General features: G+C 32.7%; 1 protein-coding gene across 1 annotated transcript in view; it reads right to left on the bottom strand.

The window, feature by feature from the left end:
* The window catches only part of LOC108689906, a 76,649-nt gene extending 54,310 nt beyond the window's left edge, over nucleotides 1-22,339 (bottom strand). The window contains exons 1-6 of the mRNA XM_018196864.1: nucleotides 22,109-22,339; nucleotides 20,050-20,998; nucleotides 15,893-16,047; nucleotides 12,671-12,920; nucleotides 8,754-8,975; nucleotides 6,782-6,977 (exon numbers count right to left, since the gene is read on the bottom strand). Of these exons, the coding sequence (XP_018052353.1) occupies nucleotides 6,782-6,977; nucleotides 8,754-8,975; nucleotides 12,671-12,920; nucleotides 15,893-16,047; nucleotides 20,050-20,998; nucleotides 22,109-22,339 (2,003 nt within the window). The remainder of the gene's footprint in view (nucleotides 1-6,781; nucleotides 6,978-8,753; nucleotides 8,976-12,670; nucleotides 12,921-15,892; nucleotides 16,048-20,049; nucleotides 20,999-22,108) is intronic.
* Between the last annotated feature and the right edge of the window lie 879 nt (nucleotides 22,340-23,218).

The raw sequence follows: 23,218 nt of genomic DNA, 5'->3' as shown, positions 1-23,218 counted from the left end.
ATATATATATATATACCACAAAGCCGGGAACAACTATCGAATGTTCGCCAATGAAAATCGATGCGCAATTTACTGTTGGTCACTGTGCACAAACTAGTATCTCTAGTAATTGCGATGAACTAAGACGGATCTTCACATCCCCGCCGCACATTTGCATTCAAGGTGGTTTCCCCATTCAAAGCTTTTGTTTACGTCATGTAATGCTATGCTGGTAATATTGCAAATAGTTCAGGTATGTTTACCATTAAACGCGAGAATACAATTCCCAAATGTCTATCTCATAAATGTGAAGAAGAAGAAGGAGAAAAATGTAATAATCGCGTTAATATTATTTTAATAACCGAAATCATATATGTATTCTTTATGGTCAATCGATATAGGAAAACTTAGTGAGTTTAACTCAGTATGATCATATTCATACATTCATATCCAGAATTGGGTCACTTTTACATTCAAATATTCACACGTTCAAAACTTGTCCAGAATTTCCTCAGTCACACATGAATTTCATATGTATGGGCACGTGTCTCTGGCTATCATATGATTTATATCCATAACTGTCATGTTTGACTGTGACGTATGATCGTTGTTTTTATGAAACCAGCTGTGATAGCATCATATTTTACAATACAAACAAAACCTCAATTTAACTATTACCTGTCATCATTCCATTGAAACTTTTACACTGTTTGATGCGATAAGGTAATCCATTATCTTATTGTTTAATTTTTATCGAAATGTTACGTTTCATATTATAAAAAAAACCAACAGCATTTTTTGTTCATTCATATAATTTTTTAAAGTAAGTGAATCATGCTTTGAATATTAATCGATATAATTTTAATCATTTAGATATTTTGTGTTTTCAATTTTCGCATTACTGTTTTTATTTTAGATTATTTTATACAAGTAATTCTTTACGTGACAAATAAAGAATAGTAAAAGTAAAATAGTTTCTAGCGTCTATTCGATTTTCGAAACTCGAGTGGGATTTTCACTCGTCGAAATAATGAATAAACAACGAATAAACGGTGAGTATGGAAATATCGTGAAAGGCGCGTTCCCAGCGGAGATTTATTTTACGTTCACGTGCACACTGACGAGCTAAACTACAGCCTTAATTACGACACAATCAGTATTTATTTATTCGTATTTATTTAATAAATAAAATATGGACCCGTTTTCGAACCAGTCGCAAGTGATAAACATAAGAATGATATACCTGAAGCAGAAATTAATAACTTCAAAATATTTTTCATTCTCATAGCGTTTTTAGTATTCTCGCTGCGTTTGGTCAGATTTATTTTATCGGAGAAACTACTCTTATTCTCGTACGAGTATATCTATATTTATACACACATTGTGCGTCACACGAGTAAATGCGTCGCTGCTGAAAACATTTATTCGTGTGACCCGATACAGTGACTATAGGTACATAAAGAATGAATATATGTATATATAGAATTATAATTAATGTTTATGGGTTACTCTATTTCTAAGTAAAAAACCATACAAATTATCTTTCCAAATAGTTGGAACGCTTTAGAACTGAGAACATTCGGCTAAACGAATGTACAAATATTCATATACGTGCAAAAATATGTGTCTTCTGTTGTGATGTTTAGATTTGAGCACATTCGCGTGTTCGCAATGAAAAATTTTCGTTGACGTTAGGAGTAAATATTTAATGTCTGACCTTTATATGTCTACAATCACTGCTCTCGGTACCTATGTATAATGCAAAATCAGCGAGACGTTCTTGCACTCAACGAGTTTGGAGCGTAGCTTGTTGACGTACTAATTTAATTGACGCATTGTTCCTTTCCTCTCCTTCTTTTCTCTCGATCTATTTTTTTCTTCGACATGTTTTTGCATTGAGGCGCGATCGGTCGCATCGTAATCGCAAAAGGACGATACTTGGATCAAAGTCCTTTATACAGGATGTTCGAGACGCGTGCATAACACGCATTATACGGTCGTATGTCGGCGGAACGAAATGTAACATTAGCCTAATTATAAAGTCTCCAAATTTAGAGACGTATATTTCATCTTAAATTAAAACGGTGAGTATTATATGGTATGTTTTAATGACTGTAATAATTGTATATTTATGAATATTTACATTTGATAGTATTTTTACACGCGTACCGTTTCATTAAATATATATAATTAATAACTTTTATAACGTCACAATTTTCCACGCACATATAATATATAATACCCGTACGAACGAAAGGGATCGCAGGGTGAATCGCATTTTTACTACAGAAACCCGCTCTCTGACCTACTTTCGCTCAATTTAATCTGTATTCTGATCGTACCCCATCAGTTTTTACATCTTATTTGAAGCAGAAGCTTTCAACCTTGGCTTGACTCGCTCTGTTATTCTCTGTTCGTCTATCTTTCCTATAAAATCAGAATGATCAATACAATCTCTTTCGCTGAATCTTTATTCTTCTGCTTTAATCACCTTTTCTTTTTTCTTTTATGAAGAATGATCAAAAATAATCTTCAAAAAATATATAGTTAATTGTCTGGAAAGAATGTATTCAGCACGGAATCAAAGTAAAATTAAAACGAGAACATTAGTCGCATCGTTAATTGGTTCGTTAACTTCTATCCCATTAATTGCATCATCCTTTGAATGATAACGCGAGAATCGTACTATTTACAATTTACGTTATTATTCCGTGAAAATTGAAGAATGAGACGAGAATAGTAATGATCTGTGAGTAACATTATGTTCGATAAAATGTTTGTAAAAAAATTGTATGTAAATATATTTGCACTCACAATCAGAAAACATAATGATGGCCATTATAAAGATGACAACTTTACAAGTTTAATATGTAGAATTAATGCGAGTACATAGTTAAATAAACTATTTTTTATAACAATAACTTATTCAACTGTATACATTAATTGTCCATATAAAACTTATACCATTATCTTTTTTATGGTTACTATTATAATATTTTTTTTTTTAATGCATGCAGTTGAGAGCGAAGAGAGAGAGAAAGAGAGAGAAATCTGTAACAAAATGTTTATGGTCGAAGTTTCATTCACGACAGTATATTATTAATTAATTGCGGTAAAATTAGTACTAATCGATAGTATACGCGATAGGCAGCTACACGTTTCAAGATGCATTTGGTACTTTTTGATGCGATGTTCTTAATTCTGATCACAAACATTTGACAGACTTTTTTAGATGAATCCATTTAAACTATTTCCTTATTCGATATATTTATATTTTAAACGAAAATTACAAGAAATTACTTGGAGCAAATAGTAAAGTGGAAAATTATGTTAAAAATTTTTCGTATAAATGCAAAGGTTGAATGCCTCTGTTATTTAAATATTTATTTTACTTTCCTAAAAAAAATTGGTTAAAAAGTTACGATTTTTATAATTTGACTTAGAGAGAATGATGAAAAACAAAGAAAAAAGGTGGTATAATACCTCCTCCAATTTATATATATATATATATACTCTGCTTTATGTTAAAGCATTCTTAATCAAATCCACTTACCTTCGCTCGATATTATTGGAAGAAAAACGATCGAAAGTTTTAACATGTTTACGAATTGTAGCTGTGTATTCTCTCAGGCGAGCATTAAATTCCGTATTTCTCGCAAGCGAAATTCTGCACGAATTATCTTCACAATAGAGAATATTGAATGACCGGGACAGAATCTTGATATCACTTCCGTTACTAAGCGAAGGAACTCAGTTGCTGCCGTAATTATTTTCACCAGATTTGATTCGATGAAGCGGGTTTGCGCATCGTGTCGACCGGCAGAAACACGTCGTCGTCGTCGTCATTGTCGTCGTCGTCGTCGTCGTCGTCGTCGTCGTCGTCGCTCAATAAGTCGATATATACTTGGTTTCGTTCTTCGTGTGTCGGTTTTTCACTCTGCACAACTTTTTATTTCTTCAAGCATTCCAAATAATAATGTAAATTTCTGCAAAATCGCAAATTCACGTTTTCTTCAAGTTTAAACAGACCACAACTTTACGCCAAGCATTACACCGTCGTAAAACTGTAATAGTAGGATTTCCGCAAATTTTCTCCAACTTTGTCTTTAAACAACAGTCTTCAAACATGGTTGATAGAGTTTGTTACGCGTCGTGTTTCCGCAAGGACATATCTACATAGAAATTAACAAAGCTTAACATAGAAATTAACTAAGTTTGAGATCTCCAATTCAAGTAATTTTATAAAATAAAGTTATTTAGAAATATTTATTGGTCAAAGTTTTCATACTTGTTTATAGCAGAATAAGAAGAAATATATTTTTTTGATTTATTTATATTATTGTGAGAATTACATGATAAAACTCAGGAAAATAAATAAGCTGTTACGTTGTCGAGCAAATAAAAATAATCGGAAGATCTATGATTGCATATCTGGCAATTATTCACACTGAATCTATATTAAAATGACGTTGAATTTCTTGACAAACGTTTCCAGGAGAAACGAAGATATTGCTTGGTCGTTCTAATTTAATTAAGTTATATATATGGCTTGGAAATTCAATTTCTGCGTTTAATTGGCGTGCAAAAAGAGAGAAGAGTGTTATTTGTGAGAATGACAAATTGGAGATCCTTGTTTTGATACGAATGGAGGTCTCCAAGATAAGAAATCTCATATCGATTTCTTCGTCTAACCGCAGTCAGGACATAACTTAAATCAATACCACGGCGGTTTAAGGGCGAAATCCTACGGAAAATATTCTCTCATTTTGTGAAAACGTGCTCCAATCATTGTTACAAGCGTTTCTTACGTAATCTTCTTTCACCGATGAAAGTTTCACTCCATTTCCGTCGCTATGGATTTCCTTCATTGAATATTGCTTAATTGAACCCATCATGAAATTATATAAACTTTCTGCCATGTGCAACATTTCCGTGAAAACAACAATAACTCGATGCCAATATTTTAATTTACATCTTGAAAGAATTGTATTACTGAGATCATCCTTACTTTTATCGTTTGTTTTACGTTGTTTAAATATTACACAGGATTTACTTCTCTCTCATATTCTCCAAATTAATTGGAATAAATCGAGTCACGCTTTAATTCTATTATATCCGTTTCATCCGTCGAGAGATAATTCCTTCGCGAATCGATCCTGATTCTCGCCGATATGTTTCCGTCACATGGATTTCTTCTCTGCGGAAAATGTAACGATTCCATTCCGGAATCTCGCACGTGTCGGGAGTCGAGACCTCGATTATTTACGAAAGTGTGATACACTCGGCAGCCGACCTTCGGCGGCGCTTTTCTTTAGCGACCTCATTATCCGTTTCCCCTCGCCATTCTCTTCTATCTCACAAATTCTAACCCCGCGGCCAGCATCCTCGTTAGCACGAAAAAGTTTTTCAGCTCACGAATTGCTCTTGCCCGGCATGGCATCCTGTCTCCGGAGTCCTTCCGCCGCTGGGATAGCAAGACGTATCTTCCATTCCTTCCATTGCGACATCATTTATTCATCATAGCTCGATGATATCCGGCGCGCGAAACTGCACTTTGCTGCAAAACTTCACCTCTTGTACGATCTTATTGCCGCAATTGTCCTCGTTTAGATCAACGTCGCTCTGCGTACCGTCGCCATCGTCATCCTCCTCCTCCAGATCCTCCAGAACGTGTCTGTCTAAACTCCAGCCGCTAACTCCACTGCCAACCGCAAACTTTTTTTTCTTCTTCTCACGGATTTTATTCTGGCGAACGGATCGCCGTGGTTATTTGTATCTGAAAGTCGAGCAAAACGGGCGCGCTTTGGAGCGTGAGTATGCTCTTATCGATCGTGAGTTCGTTGCCTTATGTGTAAAGTTTATCCTGTCTCATTTTACTTCTTATAATATGCGGATCACATGAAAAGATGCTCTCGAATATGTACCGATTCAGAAAATAATTTTCTATTAGTGATTATTAGATATCTCGATTTCAACAAGTTGACCATTTGCCTTTTTTTTTGTGTAATATAAAAATGAAATGAACAATGATAAATTACAATACGGATATTTTTGCAAGCTCAAACATTTTTACGTATCCATTGTAATCGTTGCGAATATTCTAATCACGTCGTTATTATATATTGGACACGCAGCGCGAGCTGCGAGTGATATTCATATTTCGATAGAAACATGATCGGTGTGCGTTTATATGATCCTCACGTTACACGTTACGACCCTTGCTACTCAACTCTCCAAATGTATCGAATGTTGTAACATACGCAGATTGAAACGCGGTGCCGCCAGGACAAAATATTTTTCATCATCAGGTTTAGCGTCGTAAAATAGTTTGCATCGTCAGTTCTACGAGAATTAGGTCAACATCGCGTATTATTTTCATTATGAACAATATTCGTATATTGCAAGAAAAAATTCGTACAACATTTGTGTTATTTTCTCATTATAACGTCGGTGTTTCTTTTTCATATTTTCTCATATTTTAACTTTTAAAAAGATAAAATTAGTTCTTATTGGACTATATTGTCGCTTATTATATTTGTAATATATGAACAACAATTTGAAAATTATTTACAAATACTTATACAAATAAATAATAATTGAAGGTGTTAAATTTTTGTATAAATAATTATTAGATACCTTTTTAAGTTTTATGCTTTAAAAATATACCTTGTCAGAAACATTATTCGACTTTTTTTATTATCTTTTTATTATCAAGTAACGATCTTTATATTTGTTTCTTCTTATATTGTTTGTCTGAAATTTTATTTGGACAAATTACTTTATGTTCCAAAAATCGACTTACCTTTCTGGTAAAGGGCATTCCAAAATTCTGCAGAAAGCCAGGCCGACTGCCACTATTAATATTAGAAATAAAACCGCATACACTACGAACAGATGAACTAAAGAAAAAATATAAAGTGTCTTATGACACCATCTATTGGGCGTGTACAACGAAAATTCGTATTCCGGCCACATTGCATGCAGTATCCAGTAATGTCCTAAAACAAAAAGGAGAACAACATAATATACAACGATGAACGTAGAAATTAATTATCCAACTTAAAGTCTAAGAGTGCCGTCTTATTTCATGTATTGCGTAATTAATTAGAGACATTTTGCGTTACGCTAAACTCATTTCCATGTGTCATGGAGTGTTACACATTCGCGTAATCAATGAATGCTGATCTTTACTATTTCTGTTAGGACAGTTTAAAAGAAAGATATATTATCGTGTACGCCACCGAACATTTTGTGTTTCATGAGATATATGGAAATAAAATTCCGTGTAACAGAAAACACCTCTAGTTGGTTACATGATACGCGTTAGACGAAAAATCTGTGCCATGGGACAGCATCCTGAACAATGAGGAAAAAATCAAGTAAAATATTATTAAGTCATCAAATTATTTAATTCATTATGTCGAGGGATTTTTCCAAAACATACATAGAAGAATTTTCCTTGTATTCGATTCATTTCGACTCGATCAGAAAATCTTGTTTTTTTATATTGAGCTCAAAAACTTTTGAAATAATAACGATCTATGTGACATATATATGTCATAAGTAATTAAGCAGTCTACAATTTCATCCTGCATTCCGATCAACGAATTGTGACATGTTGCCGTACGAAATATTGCACGACAGTGCTTCATCACGAACAATTAAATTGTCATAAATAATGAATTTTTTAATCCCGAAATTTTTTTCTCGCATATAGATTTAATACGCATATTTTCAACACTTCATACTCTTTGCTATTTTACGTAAATCCATATTAGATTTTATTTAAAAAAAAACTAGAATGAAAGAAAAATATAAAAAGTCTAATTAATCCATAAATCGATATATACGCAGCACAATATTTTATAATTTATATCGATAATTTATAAAAAATGATGACTCTTGTGCTTTAGTAGCGACATCATTAATGAACTCTTATATGTTAATGATGCTGTACTACTAAAGCTTTTGATACTTTAATATCGATTCATTTACGGTTAAAGTTAAAGATAAAATATGTTTTTAAAATCATTTATTGCAACTTGTATTGCAAATATAAGCAAAGTTCAGCCACTTGATATTTTCGTCAACGTAAAAACAACGTAAAAATTCGCTTATAGCATGAGAAAGCACTGCGCAATTAAGATCAACATGTAAGGAGATTAAACATAACATGCTGTAATTTGTAGAATGATATAATAATATCGTAACGGAATTGTTTCTGGAGCTTTGTACGCCATTTCATTCATTCAAAGTTCTCGAGAGTGCTTACGTTCAGCTCTAATACGCAGAAGGTTTCTGTTGGATTCGTGAATTATCTCAGAGAATGTTATTTATAAAATATATAGAAAATAGTATAATACAATTAAATTTATTGTTGAAATATAATGAAATATGAATAATTAAAATAATGAAATAAAAACAGAAGAAACAATATGAAAAACAAAGAGATAAGAAAACTAATTGAAAATAAATATAAAAATTATTTCATTACTTATAAAAAAATGTTAGAATAGTACGAAATTTGATCATTTTTTATTTATAATTTGATCTATCTTGTACATAATGATGATCTTTTAATATTTAATCACGCGTTTCTATAAAGTTATTATAGAATCATAGAGCCGAGTTATGAAACATGTGTTTTCCTAATCTGACTTATGCTTTGCATTCGTTCAGTAAATCCTCCGTGCTTTAATGCTTCGAAAGTTTGCGGGTTACCGGCGCAAAATATAACACGTTGCGTACAATTTCGGACAAAATTTCTTGCTCACCTAACACGAACCACGCGACCAGGAAGCACGACAAAACTATGGAGAGTAATTTCATAGGCGAGACGTGTGGTCTGTTGGCAGAATGGGACGAGACTTCCGGCCTCCGAGAGCGTATCTGGGAATACAGCGCCCAAAACATTCGCACAGCGCCCAGAACTCCGCCGATCAGCATGTACACGGGAATGTATGGCTCTTTAGGGCAATCCTTAATGAACTGCACACCTGTAAAAGTAAATTAAAATATTGATTTTCGACACGTTCGTCGTTCATTAAAAGCAAATGCAAACTCTTCATATATTTTATTTATTCGTGTTTGATCTGAATTTGATATGGTTTCAAAAAAAACCTATCGTGCGTATCGAAAATTAATACACAATGTGTATTTTTTATATTTTTTAAATTTAAAGTGTAAAATATTATCTCTAGTTAAACATATAAGACATATATGGAAATTTCCATGTTACGTTGTGCATAATAAGTGCGATATATAATAATAAACTTGATAATTGATATTATATGACTTCTGCCTTCTCGCTTTCTCTTGAACTTGTTTTATTAGTAAACATTTTATGATATCGTCTTCCTTTTGTTCTTTTTATATCTGTAACGCAAATACTTCATAGTTTGAGTAACAAGTACAAATAATACATGATATAGTAATTTATTTAGTATACTACAAATTTTTTTTATTGTTCTTTTTCTTTGAATAGAAAAGGAGAAGAAGCACTTCTTAACCATCGTATTCTTGCCCATCAATTAAGATCTAACGTATATCTGACGCGCATCATTATTTTGCACTTTTTCTAACGCCAGTGAGGAATAATTTAGCATTAATTGCTTGTTGCCTAGAGTCTATTTCGTATATCACGTCCTGGTTCGACGTTCGACTTAGGATAACATGTATACTACGGAAGGTTCTCCGCTGCGCAACGTAACTTGAGTAATGTGTACCTCGTTATTATGCACATCTTTTGTATGTATTAATTTTCTGCTACAGCATAATCCTCGACAGTTTTTCGAAGAATTTATTTCGTGACATTCGCTGCGATGAAAAATCAATATCGTCGTCCTACATATTTTGATAGACAAAGAGAGACACTTTGTTATTTTTGAAAAGTTAAAAACCCCAAGGAAATATTTTATGTTATTTTAACTTCGTATCTTTATTATCATTATTTTGTAATGAGCCAATCTTATGAGCTCCAATTAAATATTTAATATATAACGCGTATAAGATCAATTTTGCTAAAGTATCTTAAAACTTAGCTCTATATATATATATAGATGGATAGATACAGATTTGAAAATAATTTTATTAGATCATCAAAATAATTATGTAAGACGCTTAAACTGGTTATTAGAATTTTAAAATTTTTGCAACATTATCATCAAATTTGAACATCTTACTACTATAATTATTTTGATAGTTTATTCAAAAATTAACAAAATTAGTAACAAAAAAAGTAAAAAAAGTAACAAAATTATTTTCTGATCTCTACATTCTAGCGAAATGTTCTTTCCATAGAAAGAGAAATTTTCTCGAAATCAATCAGAAATTGTGATATATCGATTATTTTCTTTCATCTTTACGTATACGAGAAATGAAGAAATTTTTTGAACAACGGCATTTCAATATATCGAGAACTCAATATGCTTGACATTATTCGAATTAACCTTTAGATTTATGCGGTTCATTAAATTTGCACAGGGCAAGTCGCAATCGATGACTTCCATTCCATTTTTGGATCGTGATTTACGAAAGATTAAGTCGTATTTGGAGTCACTGATTTGCGACCACTTTTGTGATTTATGTACCTACGTCATTATTATCGATTGCATGTTCTTGCCAGGTGGTTCGTCAGAGGGTCAATGCACCGGACTTATATTAAATCAGGTTGTGCGTCTATGCTCCCTACTGCGCGAGTAACCTATGCCCGAGAAATTAAATATGCTTGCATGCTGCAAGCTCAACACGCTAACGATTCGCGTGTCGTAATCCTGGTAGCATTAATTAGCTCGGAAATGATGTCGTATATTTCGTGGAATCTCAACCGAATTGACCGGAAGGGGAAATGTGCTATAATTTGCGTGAATAGAAACTTAAGAGATTTATCGTGTTAAAATTTAGTTATATCAAAATTATATGTACCCAAATGTTGAAAAGAATTACACACGAATAAAATATCATCGAGAATTGAAAAATTTTATTTCGTAAAGTTTTAAAAGATTAAAAGATTTGTTGATAAAAATAAGATTTTATTTATTTTGAACTACCGCAAATATCTTTCCACATATCGCTGTGAACATCTATCAAATATATGCATTTTGTTGATCGAAACTTTATGTCATGATAAAGAGGAAAGAAAATAATATACTATTTACGTCTTGAATTTACTTTAGACGATCCATAATTTGCATCAGATTTTAAGATAGAATTCTATTTATAATTCTATTTATTATTTTATATGTCGCGTATCTTAAAATACATTATATCTAATTTTAAAATGTTTTTTTTTATTAAATGATAAAATTATAAATAAAATTTTTTTCTATAAATTTTAAAGTATATACTTTATTACAAATTGTTCAAAATAGACTTTATTTTGAATTTTACACTATCAGGAAGTTACAGAGGAAACGAGATTCTTATTTATCTGACCGACAAATTATTTTTAGTTTATCCCGAAATCTAATTGCACTATAAATTTAATTGCATTTAATTTTTAAAATATGTTATTCGAAATATTATTATATATTAAATATTTACAAAGATTAAGTATATCAAGAGTAATATTTAATGACGAAATTACACCCACGAAATTATATAGGTGACAGTAATGTCATATTGCGAGAAATATTATTAATTGACATGACGAACTTTAGAAAATGTCAGCTAATAAATCTTTTCACTGAAGAGAAATTTCAAGATTTTTATTTATCTCAAACAATTAATGCAAATTTCTTATTCATGGCAGCGCGGAATGTACTTCTGCTAGAATACTGATAAAAAAATCTTATCTCTTACACTGATTGGTGTCTTTCACGTGAAATATTTAGGAAATTATCTTTTGTTATCGGACTCTGTATTTTTAACAAGTTGAATTTTGAGATTAGTAGAAGAGAGAAAAGCGGTTAAATACAGAGCTTTAGTGATGGGTACTACGTTAAAAATTTTCTTTGATATTTGCAAAATTATCTTTGTCGGACTATGCGTAAAACTATTCCCTTAAGAGAGGTTAAAGGGGCAATAAAAGAGCTTCAATTCTCCCAAGAGATATGCAATAGAGGAAAATTTACATCAGAAAAAGCTACAAGGTTTTGTGAAGTTTATTGCAACACAAAGAAAGTTAAAGAGAGCATCTTGTTTAATCACTCATTTTACATCATTCTTTTAAACATATCCTTTTACACGTAAAATATTCATATAATAATCGTTAAAAGCAATATCGAGAAAGTATAACGTATTGAGAACAAGCAAGGTAAAAAAGATATTAAATGATGATAGAGTGAAAAAAGTGGCGCTAATAATACTTGAATTTTTAAAAGCGCCATAGATCAAAGAATAGTCAGAGGCTATATAAGTTTTTTTCCCTAACAGTCTCACGAAACTCTGTCGTTATAGTTCTTAAGTATAGATATACTATAGATATCGATCGTCTTTTTATTTCGAAGTGTAAAACGGATCGAACTGAAACTTCAGTGAGGTCGTTTTCGATCCACTTAACTTATCCAGTTGCTAGTTATATAATATTCATTATGCTATCTGAACACATTTTCTTGTGAAAAGTTAAATTATCCATATATATATACGTGGCCGATTACCAGTCAAAGACTTCTTTCTCGATTCGTGCAACCGAGATTAATTAAATTCGTTATCCGTTATCCGCCTAACTATATTTCCCTGTCTCTTCACTCACCGAAGATGAACATCAAAATAGGCACAGTGGACAAACAGGTCAGACATATAGTAAATGTCATCGTCTTGCTGATGACTCTCAAAGCGCGAAAGACGAAGTCGCAGATACCATTTGCCTCGAGATGAGCGTCTTTCAGCTGAAACACGACCGAGCCGTAGGTTGCTACACCGAGATTCGCAGCCTCTGTGTCACCCTTTTCGGGTGCCTTCACACCACTGGCGCAAAGCCGGCGCGACTCATCGCCTGAAAGCTGAAAGCATACGCAATAGCTCAAATCAGATTTTCTCCCATGTCATGATATAATATAATTTGGTCCTGGCGAATTCATTCATCTCATTCGTTAATAGCACATATATGATATTAGACTTTATTATGGAAAAAAATTCTCAAAGCTGTGAGAGACACATTTCAATTTTTATTATTATTTTTTTTTAACTTTTCTCTTTCTCTTTCTCTTTACATTTTTTATCTCTTATAATTTTATTTTAATAATATTAATTTAATTTTGTTTTATTTTATTTTCATTACCTTGTGCTAGTGTGCTTTGTCTGTATTTCGCTGATTACAGAGTAATGCAATTAGTGATGGAACAAGTTTTTTTCATCTTTCAGTGGGAATCCGTATTAACGCAGTTCGTAATTCAGAAATAAGAATTAACATGTATTCAAAGATTTTTGTATTTAAAAAATTCTTTTGAAAAAAAAACCGTATTTTTTTTTAATAATAAAAATTCAGTACTGTACAGAAGGTTTTTATACAGCAATTTAATCGCTGGTAAATGAAAGCCGATACTTTTTATATTCTACGAGAAACTCGACTTTACGGTACGCTTTAATTAATAGTTTTAGTACTTTTTATCTAACCGTGTCTCTTTGAAATGCGCAGATTTGGCGTCAGAGTTTAATTTATATTCCGTTCATTTTCCACATAACGTAGATTCAATAAACGATCCTGCAAGCACGAGCACAGCTTCGTTGAACGGTAGCAAATACATCTCTTCTTTCTCCATCGATTCTCGTTCTACGTTCTGCAGAATAAGATCCTTCGAGAGATCCTCGGGTAACGTGTACACGTCTCAGGTACGTTTTTCGCGCGGATAAAAGCACGGAAATAAGCTGCGGATGTGATATGTGCGAAAAAAATTTGAGCTGTCACGAACACGAATCAGAAGTATATGTCGGCACACTCTTCTGAATTTTCTATGCATCTTAATATTATAATTCTCACGAGAAATGATAGCATGCGCTTATAATAATTGCTTTAACATTTGTAAAATATGTCAGTTTTATCGTAGATATAAATTTTTTCTGCTCTTACCATCAAATCATAAAGCTAAAATATTATCGGTTATTTTTTATTTCACAAAAAAATCTCGAAAAAAGAAATTTCTTTAAAAAGTTTTTCTGAGAAAAATCATAAAGAAAAACACAAAAACGGTATTAAAACGGTATTTCTTTATTATTAACTTTTCTGCTTTGTTAAACATATTTATAGTTAGTTAAGCATATATATAGATATATCTTCACAGAAAATTCTTTTGTATTCATTATAGTTTTTCCATCAAAAGGCAATGAGCAAGTCAAGAATACGGGTGTGGAGGATCTCGTGAAGCTATCGCTTGTATCGTCATTCACTCGACCTCGCCTTGCGTGCTTTGCAGCAACATATCGTGCCACGTTGTGTCTGCACCGGAAAACCAATCAGAGTGCAATTTTAGATCGTTTTAAGCTTCTTTTTTAGAAGGAACTCTTCCATTGATAGGATAGTGTAATATACAAAGGAAATACATATTTTCATAGTTCGTGTAATTTAATAAAAAAATAAATGACTAATGACCTCCTAGAAATGAGGCATTATCATCGTAATCACATTATATATGCGATTAATGCAACACTTTTTCCGATTAAGTAAGATAAACTGTTTTCGGAATTAGTGGTTGTCTGTCTTTTTTCGCTTTCATTTCATGAACGGGTTCCCGGCTCATTTCCTGCTTTTATAATCGAACTTAAGCAAATTTTGCTATTAAAAATAAAATTGTGTAAAAAGTCGGCGAAGCCGACGTGACGTCCCCGGAGCAATAACGAAGAAAATTACTTTGAAGATTTTACAGGGATAAGCGACAAGAAAAAAAAAACGAGAAATAACGCTTTTACAAGGCTACCTCAATCGATTTTTGATTCAACAAAAATTTATTCGACAAGGAGCAACATTTTTAGAACGAAATTTTCGAACGAAAATTTGAATTTACATTTGAATCCATTTTTTATTTTATATTTACATATATGAATCTGTGATCTATGTACGTCGTGCCTGTAATTTAAAAAAAGTCCAGTACTATCTTCCAATAATTTCTTTATCGCACTTAAGAAAAAAACATTAATAAAATTAAGCTTATTAACACATTTACTTATATTGAGAAAAGATATATAAATACTTAAGTATATGTGGATACATATTTAACTTATCAATTTAATTATTTTTTTAATAATATAAAATCTTAAGAAATATTTAGATTTTTACGAAAAATATAAAATTTTGAAATTTTATTTTATCGTATAATAAAATTTGTAAAATTTTGTAATACTCTAAAAGACTCTAAGCGAAAAGTATTAATGAACAATAAGTACGTCAAACTAAAATAAAATATCATTCTCAATATCTGAAATAATATTTCAGTTGCAGTGTGAGAAAAATAATTTCGTAAAGATATGTTGTGTATTTGTGTCAAACTAATCTGCGTTCGGGAAAAGTTCACTTTTTGTTCCTCTTTTCACAACTCGTGGTTTATGAAAGTTGCCTTGTTAACGTACTTCCGGCGAATAAAAGAATATCCTTATGCTTTCTGCTTGCAACTGCTTCACTTCGTCGTAATTACCACAACGGATGATAAATGACAAATTGCAACTTCAAGTATGTATTGCTCGCGTTGCCCGAGTTGCTCGTGTTACTCGAGTTACCTGCGTATATAACCATTGAATCATAAAAATGGAGAGCATCCCAGTCGTCCATTTCCGTCATTCGAGTGAGAAATTCCGGAACACTCATAACACAATTGGGGCGTGCACCGTAATAGCGTGGCCGAGAAAGAAATTTCTTCAACGTTGCAGACCGGGAATTGCAACGGGCACGATAAGAGAGGAAGAGAAAGAGAGAAAGAGAGAGAGAGAGAGAGAGAGAGAGAGAGAGAGAGAGAGAGAGAAGGGAAAAAGAGAGCACAGTTACCTGTGAAACGGAGCTGCTAGCTCGCCTGGAATCGGCCCAGGCGTTCGTTCCATATCCTAGATTGACCTGTGCGCCACCGCTTCCGCCCGATCTGACGCTTCCCGAGCTCACTTCTCTTTGGCGATAAGGCGAGGAACTTCGGTTTCTCGTGCTCCCTGGACATAAGTGCAAATATTTGAATTTATCGACTACCTTTCAAAATTCTTGTGCGAGAAACATCTCGCAAAATTCTTTTATGATATCCCATGAATATTTATGAAGACATGACGAAGACGACTCGCGCTGGCGAAAGAATTGCAAAATAGTATGTGGTATACTTCGAACTACTGATATATTTTATAAAAGATATTTCTATTATTTTTTTTTATATACATCGATTGTAGTTTCTTTTCTGCGACCATGGGATGTATTGTCAAATTCTACATGTGAATTACAATTCGTGTGCAATTAGATTGTCAAAATTCTTTATGCAAATTTTACTTGGCGTATTTTCGTGTGTAATATCCAATTTATTTTTTACGTTTGAACTTTTTGTAATTATATTATTCTGATTTGTAGTTTTTGACTTTCCTTGTTTTAACACGTGTGCAACTAATGAATACTAGCTATATAATTGCAAACAATGACAAACAGCGCGCCAATTAACAATGTTAGTGCACAATTTAATTTATATTCTCCTTTTGCACGAATTTCGCTTGTGTAAAGAGACATCATGCAAATTTAGGCGATGAGATATCTTTGTCAACAAGCTTCCGTTTAATGCACGCTGCTTTACGTGATAAATCCACACTTTCAATTTACAGAATACGAATCCCATCTAATGGAGAGATTTCGATTATTGCGACATTCTTCGTCACAAAATTTATCGACTTCGCTCGCCTGATGGCGGTAGCTCGATAAACAAGTCTTATCGATTTTAGGGATGACAATCATATGGAAGGTGAATGAATTTAAACGATGAAACCCATAAAAAATGATTTAATACGTACATTATCGCTCATGAGGAAGTTCAGATATTCGCATAAATTTTATCGAATGATGATGTAAAAAGTTAAGATTTAAAACAGCAATTATATTATTTTTTAAATATATTTTAGATCTTATAGATCTTTAAATCACTTGTACACATACTAACAATTGCAAAAGCTTGATAAATTAGTTTTAATTTTGTATGTCAAAAAATATTGTCTTCATAAAACATATAATTGATAATACATATAATGGATAATTTAAAAAATTTGTTCAGAGAACACACATGTGGGCTCATGTTATGATATATGTTGCCAGTCTATCTCCATAGGTTAAAGATAGACTAGCAAAAGCTTTATAAATTATTTTTAATTTTATATGTTAAAAGCGAATTTTTGAAGTTTACCGATTATACTATCAATGTTCTACGAAATAAAGGTAAAAAACATTTTGACATATAAAATTAAAAATAATTTATGGAACTTTTGCAATTGTTAGTACGTATACAAGTGATCTAATATACATATATTAAAAAAATAATATAATTACTGTCTTAATTTTTTACATAATCATTCGATAAAATTTTTTGCGGATGTCCGAACTTTCATGAGCAATAGTATATTTGCATAATACAATATTATAATGCTTATTTAAATTAGAACAATTGTAAAATTATATATGAATTAATAATTATATTATGAATTATTTATTGTATATTTGCATTTTTACTGTTTCAGAATATTCAAGGAGAAATTCGTGCTTCGACTAGTTGATTTCGCCTGAGAGCGCACACGCAATCTTTCTTGCATCGCAACCGCGCGAAGTGGGTAAGTAGGCATTACGTATCAGACGCATATTTCAATCTCGTGACCGGTTTAATGTAGCTGCTACGTTAATAAATATAATATCATGTGCACGTGCGACAAAATCAGGCCAATTTGCGCGACCGAAACATAACCTTTTCTCGCGTTAATTATCGCTAGGATAAATTCCTCGTATTTACCTCACGTTTCGATTTCTTGTGGTTGCAGCCCCAAGAATCACGTCGATAAAAAAGCGGTCTTAGCATGCGGAGTTGTTAAGTTTCTTGTGGATTTTATCTCATTAGTGGAATATATTAGCGGCGAATTATCACCGCAAGATACATACATATCAGCATGCGCATATATCTAAGATTGTGGTAAACTAATTTGCATAGGTCGACTTAAGAGGTTTAATATTACTATATCAACATTGTATGTGGATTTTCTAACCGCTAATAGTAATTTGGCTCATGATATGTTCAACTTAATAATCTACACAGATTTGCCAAAAATGTGATCCGTAATTTATTGTAATCGATATAACCGTTACGATAAAAGCTGAATTTTTACGAGGAAGAAATAATTTATATGTTAAATTAAATATAAATATTAGTACAAAATCGTACCAACAGAAATTATTTTTATATTACTTAGTACACGAAAGAGACAGTTTTATTGTATCTAAATACAGATCTGAAAATAATTTTGGGCCATCAAAATAATTATATAAGATGTTCAAACTGATTAAATGTCAAAATTTTTTGCAACATTGTTTGAGATTCTACACTGTAAAAAATAAAATGTTATAATTTTAACTCAAAGACAAGAATTTTCTGAGACATACAAAAATGTTAAAATTAACATTTTTATATTAATTTTAACATTTTTGCATATCTCAGAAAGTTTACGTTTTCAATTTAAAATTAACATTTTATTTTTTACAATGTAATTATTTTCCAATCCAATATTTTTTATATATTTTATTTTTATATAAATATCTAGCTAAATTTACTTCAATAAAATCGTTCTTTCTGTATATTTTGCTGCACTTTAATTTTGAATGTCGTATTATACTTGTGATGCAATAATACTATTGAGAGATTGATGTGAAGTTCGAAGGTACTTTGCATTCGTCTGACCTGATTAAATCGTAATAAATTAACCGTGCGAGAATACAAGGAAAATGGAAACCTATCAATTGTTGTTTCTTAATGAAAGCTTTGCATTGGAATTGTCGTATCGACTTGTCGATATTATTTTACATTTCTTGGCAGATCCGTTCCTTCCGTGTGTAACGCTTACGTTATTCCGAGGCGCGAGAGTCTATTGCATCCGTCGCAGGATTTCAATGAGACGTATCGGGTGTGTAATATCGTATGCAATCGACACACGCGAGACTATATCACTCGGCGACCAATTTCCGTCATTCGAGATATATTATATGTGCCTATCACACTCGATGCTTTGAACACGGGAGAAATGAACGAAAACTAATCGGCCTCTCCGGAGATCTGACGTCGAGTTGTACAGTAATGAGCATCAAATTGCCATTACCTTCCCTAAGGAGAGAAGATATTTGCTGCTTCGAGATAGTCTCAACTTGTAAATGCGGAGATGTAAGGAAACGTTTGCATGGAATCTTGTTGGTGAATATTTTATGGGTTGTCTTTATATAAAACAGCTTCCCTTATAATTGCTCAAGCAGAAATTAAATAAAAGCATTGACTATTTTTAATTTTTATTCGATATAAAAGCAACGATTATTTTTAATGTTTATTTTGGTATGCGACACATGATAAAAATATCGATCTCAGTATAAGGTTATTATTATTTTTATCAAATGTCACGCTTTTATCAAAACTCGCTTTTCCAGCGGTTTCTTGTTAGTCGTAATTGTAATTTCTCGAGTCAATAACTGAACGAGCAATTGTTTTATTCTGTTATGTATATAATTGACATGTCATGCATGCAAGCACATTATTGGCATGATTTAACCGCATTTGCGGCAAATGCAAACGTTCCTTTGCATTGCGTTTCACCGTGACGCTATAATTTCGCAGATTGCATCTGTATTTCGATGCACATCACTGCGGTTTAAATACGTCCAAGGACCATATTTTCGCGACGGTTCCGTACGCATCAGTCGCAATTCGCGGAGACAAGTTTCCAACAATTCTAATATCTCGTAGTACTCAATTATTTTTAGTAGAAAATGTAATGTATAACTCGAAGTCTATAACTAATTTTTAATAGCAATCTTAACGGTAATTGTTGCTAGATGTTAAAATAAAAAAAATATGATATGTTTCATCCTATATGATTCTTCCAAGATAGTTTTTATTTCAATGATCCAGTAAAAAAAATTCAAAAATCTTAAATTCTTACCCTGATCTGCGGAAGCTCTTCTAGGATCTTGTAAGCCCAGATTGCCTCTTGGCGCCCTTCTATCTTGATGTCCTCCGAGACTACCCCTAGGACTTCTATTGATTCCCTCAGGCCCGATGCTTCCTCTGGGACTTCTGTTTTCGTCATCGTTAACAGCTCCGAGAGAGCCTTTCGAATGTCTTTCGACGTCGTTCATGCCTATGCTTCCGCGTGGTGATCGGTTTGTCTGATCATGCACGATCGATCCTCTTGGGCTTCTATTGCTGCTCTCCGGACATATCGATCCACGTGGAGACCGATTTGCGTCCGGCACTATCGATCCTCTAGGAGATCTGTTGGGATCAGGTGCGATGGAGCCGCGAGGACTCTGATTCAGACATTCTGAAACTATCGAACCGCGTGGACTTCTATCTGGAACCTCCATCGGCGTGATATTGCTCCTGGATACTCTGTGCAATTCCGGACATATCGAGCCACGTGGACTTCGGTCGAAATCCAAATTTGCCATGCTGCCTCGCGGACTTCTCGTCGTGTCCGGTACTAACGAATGTCTGGGACTACGACTAGCGGTCACGATCGCGTTACCATTTTCCGGTAAAAGGGATATTCTAGAGCCGCCAATCGCCACCATACTATTCCGTGGACTCCGATTATAGGCCACATCCGGTATCAGAGAATTTCTCGGGCTAAGTGCCGAGTCTGGCACCAGAGAGTGACGCGGACTAAGAGAGACTTCTGGCGTTAAACTGTTTCGCGGTGACCGCACCATATCGGGTACTAAACTATTACGTGGGCTCCTACTCGAGTCCGGTATTAGAGAGCCTCGCGGGCTTCTGCAGTAATCGTCAGGTATCAGAGAATTTCGCGGGCTGCGGCTCGCCTCGGGCGCCAGGGAGTTGCGGCCGGTACCATATTGTTCGGGATCCGGCAGGATCCTACGACAGACTCCCTGAAATAAAACATCATAAAGGATTATCTATTTAATTTTTAACAGAAGGAATAATTATTAGAGCAAGAATTAATTTTAATCGTATATGAAGTTTCTGTAAAAGAGACTTTCTTTTTCCTTTCACGTAAAAAATGTTCATCAAGAATGATAATAAGCTCGTAATTTCAGGAATTAGGTCGTTATTTTTCTCTTTACAAGTGTTTAGTTGTTTAAGTTAATTGATTTTTCTGATTTTACTTGGAAATTTTTGAATGTTGGAAATATGTATGTTAATATTATACGCATCCATATCTCTGCAATATATCTAATGTGTTTAATTAGCATAGGAATTAACGTGGGAATAAATTTACATTCGCACACACATATGAAAGAGCGCTACACGCTCGCGAAACATGTTAAAATACTCGATCGAAATAAACGTATTTTAATCATTTTAGCGATTGCTGTTCAAAGCCAACCGATAACTTCCGAAACGCATGCCTATGATGCGCCAATCATCTATTAATGAATAACATGTGATAGCAATCCATTTGCCCTGAACATTTCATGGTCTCAAAATTTCGTGGATAAACTGATGTGCAACATGCGTGACAAAAAATGCGTTTTCGATTTCATCGATGAATATACGCGGTGCTCATATCGATCGAGTACAAATGTCAAACGCCTGTACACTCGAGTATCCCTCGAGTAATTGAATATTTCGTATAACATTGCGTAGCCTGAGGGGAATAAAAAAAACAGAAAAAAAGAACGAAAATCTGCTGTATATTTCAAACTTGAAGCTCGGTTGACTGAGAATTTCAATTATTTGGAATTATTTTTTACGCTTTATGACTCTATATGCCAATAAAACTGTTCATCAAATTACTTAATCGTTATTCGGTTTTAAAAATATTAAACCAAATCTTTATACATCTTCTCGAAATGAATGAGTTTTCAACATATATGTTATATGTTTGACTTCATAACAAATTGAAATAATTGTTGTATAAACAAGAAATTCATATTTTATGTTATTATATATTACTGTATATTAAAAATAATAAAATAATAACGATTTGAATATATATAAAGAAATTATACTAAAAATATGAGAGGGTAAATACTAACTTCGTCGGGAGAGTCGCTCTCGGTATTCAGAGCGATATTCGGCACTATGCTACCCCTCGGCGATCGCTGCCTTTCCATCGTTCCGCCGGGGCTACTTGGTGGTAAGATGAGGGGTTTCTCAGTCGCTACGCTCGCTCGTCGACCTCGCATCGTCGAAGATGCCGGCTGACTTGAATTTACCACGTTTGGCGACGCTCGCCGGCGTCGCGACGAAGCGCTTCGATGTAACATCACGGAGATGTTCTCTCATCCTTTTGATACAAAGCATTTCTCATCTCATCATTCGTTGAATATTTCGTTAAAAGTATTTACAAAAATTATATTAGTCGACAAAATTTTGCTGTTAAATTGATTTTTATGTTAAATTAATCTAACAATATTTTCCTCATAATATTTTTTACTTTGATTTTAAACTTGTTTGCCAAATTTATGAGGAGAGTATAGAGATTTTTTAAATAACATGTATTTAAAAATTATCTTATCTACTCTTAAGTACAAATAAATGATGTACAGGGAATAACTCTAATGAATTCAACAGATTTTCTATTTATTATAAAAATTTAAAACAGAACTAAATTATTTTAATTAAGAAAAACGAGCTGTTATTAACAAAATATATAAGTTTTTAAAAGAAATATGTTACAAAAAATATGTTACAAAAAATTGAGACTTACAAGACAAATTTTACCTTTATTTTCAGAATTAACGTAAAAAAAATGCAATAAAAGAATTAGCGAAAGTTATTAATTTAACGAACTCATTAATGATCAATATTACTATAGAATTAGTATTAATTTTTAATTTATATAATATTAATATCAAATTACATTGAAAAGTTTATTAAATTTTAGTACATATTCCTTTGAATACTAGTAAGTCAATAGATTTACAGTAAATAAATATCTATTTAGTAAAAAAAATAGTTAAATCAAATTAATTTTTGTATCAAATATATGTTTAGGAAATATTTACTTAGAAATATTTAAATAAATATTTATAAAAATTTAGTAAAATTTTTTTTAGTGTAAAAGAGTTTTATGCGTTTTAAGCGATTTGGGAAGCACAACAGAGATCGTCACATTAATTTTTTTTTAATTGATTTAGAACAAA

This window comes from Atta colombica, unplaced genomic scaffold (genome assembly GCF_001594045.1).
Source record: "Atta colombica isolate Treedump-2 unplaced genomic scaffold, Acol1.0 scaffold281, whole genome shotgun sequence".
NCBI lineage: Eukaryota > Metazoa > Arthropoda > Insecta > Hymenoptera > Formicidae > Atta > Atta colombica.
The sequence above is the reverse complement of the archived record's forward strand: the minus strand, read 5'-3'. Positions and strand labels throughout refer to the sequence as shown.